At 48.1% G+C, this 5,000-nt stretch overlaps 1 protein-coding gene across 3 annotated transcripts in view; it reads left to right on the forward strand.

The window, feature by feature from the left end:
* The window catches only part of dnah6 (dynein, axonemal, heavy chain 6), a 73,983-nt gene that overhangs the window by 14,789 nt on the left and 54,194 nt on the right, over positions 1-5,000 (forward strand). For all 3 annotated transcript variants that reach the window (XM_035530041.2, XM_081714269.1, XM_081714270.1), the window contains exons 30-34: positions 1,304-1,465; positions 2,139-2,276; positions 2,414-2,581; positions 2,922-3,070; positions 3,669-3,776. In XM_035530041.2, coding sequence (XP_035385934.2) covers positions 1,304-1,465; positions 2,139-2,276; positions 2,414-2,581; positions 2,922-3,070; positions 3,669-3,776 — 725 coding nt within the window. The remainder of the gene's footprint in view (positions 1-1,303; positions 1,466-2,138; positions 2,277-2,413; positions 2,582-2,921; positions 3,071-3,668; positions 3,777-5,000) is intronic.

Genomic DNA, 5,000 nt, shown 5'->3' on the forward strand with positions numbered 1-5,000 from the left:
CCATGTGTCTGACCTACTCCTCCTACATTATTCCAGCTCGCTATCTTAGATCAGGTGAACCGGGTCTTTTCACGCGACCTGCGCACCCGTTTAAAGTCCCGCGGAGGTCGAGTGGTCATGGCTGAGCTGTGCAATGCTGTGCCCTCTTCTGTGGCACTTGTACTTTCTACCGATTCTTTTAACATGCAGCTAAAGACATGTGTTTTTAAACAGGCCCTGTAAACCTGCCGCACCGGGGTTTGTACGTGGGTTAGTATTTGCTGATTTATTGTTGCATGTTGTCTTTTGTCTTTATTGTAGTTTTATTATCTTACAATGAACTGAAAAGCATTTTGTGTCTCTTGTCTGTATAAGTGCTATATAAATACATTTTCCTTACATACACACAGTATCACGCCGCCTGACACCCAAACAAACTACAATACCCATCATGCAGTTAGTCTCCAGGAGAGCGACTCATCAAATCATCGACAGTTCACCAGATCCTCATCACCTGCTTATTGAGTTCACCGTTTTTTTATGTATATAAGCCATCCTAAGTCATTGCGAAGTATTGCCTCCAGTTCATCTGTGCATACCGAGCGGTCTTCATGTTTCTGATCTCCTGTGTGGTTTTCCCGTTTCCCTTAACTCCGATTATTGCCTGCCCCTTGTTGGATTTGTCTGCCTGTGTTATTGCTCTACGTTTTTTTGGACTCGGACTGTTTACCTCGATGATTGCGTTTACCCTTGACTGCATCTCTCTGGTTCTGACCCTGGCTAGTTTAACCACCATGGATACAGAATACAATAAAACTCCTGCCTGTTATCTGCAAGCGTCTGACTTTTGCTTACAGCGTTACACACAGTCTCGCATATACATGCACCAACACACGCACAAACACACACACACAAACCTCTATGGAGGTAATAAATATGCGTTAAATATAACTACCTATATGTAAAGGAAGACATTCCTGAGCCAAAAAGTCATGTTTTTGCTAGTTCACTTTTAAAAATGAAACATTGCTTTTATAAAAATAACTTTACTTTGTCAGAGCTATTTTGCTGGGTTTCCTAGGCTGGCTATCTCTGGTTTTCTCTGGTTTCCTACATACTCAGCACAGTTTTGTTCTAAAATATTTACCCAAACACACACTCCCAAACACAACAGTCCCCTCAACTGTTCAATACCCCAGTTACACACACACACACACACACACACGCACATACATCTCTTGTCTTCAGCTTACTGTAACGCCCACAGAGACACTCCCACTCTCTTCGACTCTGTATGTGGGCTTACGTATGTGTTGCCTCGTAGGACCGTTGCTACCTCTGCCTGATGGGGGCGCTGCAGCTGGACCTGGGCGGCGCTCCGGCAGGTCCTGCCGGCACCGGGAAGACCGAGACCACCAAAGACCTGGCCAAGGCCCTGGCCATCCAATGCGTGGTCTTCAACTGCTCTGACGGCCTGGACTACAAGGTACCCCCTGCCTCAGACCTCTTCGTTAAGCCCCGCCCTACACCCGGGGCCACGCCCACCCATCACTACAGCGACAGCGAGGGTTGCGTACCAAACGGCAGACACGATGTCTGTGTGCTTTAGCAGGAGATGTGTGAGCACGAAGATGGGGTAGTATCCACTGTCTCCGTCTCAACAAGCATGTCCTGTCTCTGCATTCATCTTGCTGTCTAGCCTGTCTTAGATTAGGCTCAGCCAAGCTCCTCCTCGCGCACTCACGCATCCATAAACAGACGTCTGCTTCTCCTGCCTCTCAGATGCCCCGACCACTACCCTCATCTGTCAGAAGGGGGCAGCAGAGACCCACATCACTATTGAACGCGTCTGCGTGGCTGGACACCTGCTTGTTAACGCCCTCGCAGGGACCCGTCCATTCTGTAGTCTCCTCGACACACTCACTCTGGTTCTGGAACGCTCCTCTCCGGGCCGGGAGGGCCCGTCTCCTTCAAATGTTTTGAGTGAATATAAGGACAGGTTTATAGGAGCAGCCAAGCTTAATAAACCCCATGAGCGCACAGACAGAATGAATTTAAAAATCAGAGTGACAATGTCCTTCCGACTCGGTTGTAGACCAAAAAGTAGGTATGATATACATAGAAATAATGCACAACTCCTTTTCTGTGTGTGTGTGTAGATGATGGGGACGTTCTTTAGTGGTCTTGCTCAGTCCGGTGCCTGGTGCTGTTTTGATGAGTTTAATCGCATCAACATTGAGGTGCTGTCTGTCATTGCCCAGCAACTTATAACCATCAGAAATGCTAAGGCGGCTAAGGTACCGCGCACGTGCACGCACACACATGATGTCTGGCAGGCGTGCATCACTTATTCACGATAAATAAAGTAAATTGCTACTAAATGTAAGGAAAGGGGTAAGTCTGTGTGTGTGTGTGTGTGTGTGTGTGTGTGTAGCTGTCTCGGTTCATGTTCGAGGGGCGTGAGATTAAACTGGTGATGACGTGTGCAGCCTTCATCACGATGAACCCCGGCTACGCCGGCAGGACAGAGCTCCCCGACAACCTGAAGGCTCTGTTCAGACCCATCGCCATGATGGTGCCTAACTACACCCTCATCGCCGAGGTGCGTGCGTGTGTGCGTGCGTGTGCGATGGGCCCATGTGGGGTGAGTGTGGTAGTGGACCAGCGTTAACTCCAAGACTCGCACCCTATAGGTCAGTCAGTTTCTTATGGGTAAACAGCAGTGTGTCTGTGTGTGTCTTAAAGTTTGTTCAGCATGTTTAACACTCTTGCACCTAAATGTCTAGGCATCACTCTTTTTCCCTCTGTCATTCTCTCACTCTCTCCTGTGTCCATCCTTTTTTTTCTCTTGCTCTCTGCATTTTCTTCCCCCTTTCTCCCTCACGCTCTCCATCGCTCTCTGCCTCCTCTTTCTCCATCCCTATATCCCCCTCTCCCTGTAGGTGATCCTGTACTCGGAGGGCTTTGAGTCGAGTAAGACTCTAGCGAGGAAGATGACTCAGATGTATAAGCTCTGTAGTGAGCAGCTGTCCCAGCAGGACCACTACGACTTCGGCATGAGGGCCGTCAAATCCGTGCTCGTCATGGCCGGGTATGTGAATCTGGGGAACGCTGCCCTGGACAGCTCTGAGCACTGCCGGGGTCTAAGGGGAGTGTGATTGGCTCCCTTGCTTTTTTAACTACTGCTGTCCAGGGTTTATAAGAAATCCTGCTTAAGCCGGCTTCTCATTTTACTCCGCTATTCACATCTGTTGATCGTGGCTTTAATCGATTTCACAGATCACAGCTTTAAAACCTCATATTTATGAGCATCGCTTTGGTTTAACTGAGATTCGAATGGCTTCCCTACACTATATAAAATAAACCTTCCAGTTTAGGGCCAGCATACACACGTGCTCTTAGGTCCAAAAGAAGTCTTCTCCCCTGTTTGTTAGATGAGGGAAACTGGTTAAATGAATATTAATGTCACCTTCTGGTTGAATAATGGCCACTGGAAGCTATGTTGGGTGCGACCCAGTTCTCACTTATTTATGTTTCGCATTGAGAGATTTGAAGAGTGTCTGCAGGTGCCTGGGAGATGTGTTCCTAGAACTGTACCAGAAATCTGCTGATTGTAGTTTTAATTGTCAATGCTTAGAGTTAACATGAGATGGAGTAAGAGCTGTTAAGTGTGTGTGTGTGTGTTGCAGCTCTCTGAAGCGGGAGAACCCCCATCTGAGCGAGGACGTGGTGTTGATCCGAGCACTGCGAGACTCCAACCTGCCCAAGTTCCTCGCCGACGACGCCGTGCTTTTCAGGTAAACGTGCATTTCCAGGAGCATATTCACAATACATCCACACACACACACACGCGCGCGCAATCTCACGGCCATTACGCGCGCTTTTATGAGGGGTGGTGATGAGCAGATGCTCCCGCCTCAGCCGGACGCCGTTACGCAAGAACCGGCTTAACGCTCTCCGCCCTCGCCACCGCGCGGTTTTCGCCCTGCTGCCCGTCATCCCTCGTTCGCTCCCACGTCTGTCTAAATCAGCGCGGGGTGACGGGGGTGGAACGGCCGCTGGCCCGCGACGGCTCTCGGCCTGGTGTGTGAGGGAAGGCATAACGAATAATAATATCTGACGACGCACTCCCGACGTTGCCTCTCCACCTACAGGGTGCGCTCAGGGTTGGTGTTGCGGCGGTGCACAGCATGACGTGTGTGAGCAGAGTGTACGTAAATGTCTGCGTCCTCCTGCCCTTTTCTAGGAATTGCAAGGCAAAATTTGTTTAGATTTATTCGTTTATAAAGCCTAATCTTAAGACGTATGGCACACAGTGGGGGGCGGGACTACAATCGCGAGAAACTCAACTAAACGCGAGTTATTTCAAAGAGTCAAGGCAGCTCCTGTAAAGGCTCAGTCGCTGCTGCTCCCAGGGTTGCCAGATTACTAGAGTGGTTTCCAGACAAAACTCCACCAAAATGCATGAAAAAAAACGCGTTAAAAAAACACATGAAAAATAGCCGATTCAGCATTTCAGCAATATTAAACCAGATACACCAACAGGATTAAATGGCTGACATCTTAAAATGTATAAATCAGTAATCGTTAAATTATGAAGGGAATTTAAATTATCTTCATTTAGGGTAACTTGTTTGTATTTTCCACACTTTGACATTGTGAGAGCCAAATGACAGCCAACACCGTGCGCCTGCCTGATGGATTACTGATGCTGTCTAGCTGATGAATCACTGTACAAATGCGCATGTCTCCCCAGCAGGAGTGAAAAACCTGTCAATCAAACTGTTGACAAGTGATTGGATGTGGAGATCGGCTGCTTTATAAAGCAATAGTTTTTATTATTATTATTATTTAAACTGCCCGAATAATTACAAACCAGCCCAAGTTTTCCACAAGCCAAACCGTGTTTTTCGCTGCCAATTTCAAACAAAAACCTGCGCAATCTGGCAACCCTCTTTGCTCCTGGGAGTAGACCTGGAGATCTCTAAAAGCATGAGGTTGGCAGACCTAGGAGCTTTCGA

Source organism: Electrophorus electricus, chromosome 5 (genome assembly GCF_041902795.1).
Source record: "Electrophorus electricus isolate QZ-2024a chromosome 5, ASM4190279v1, whole genome shotgun sequence".
In the NCBI taxonomy this organism is placed as follows: domain Eukaryota; kingdom Metazoa; phylum Chordata; class Actinopteri; order Gymnotiformes; family Gymnotidae; genus Electrophorus; species Electrophorus electricus.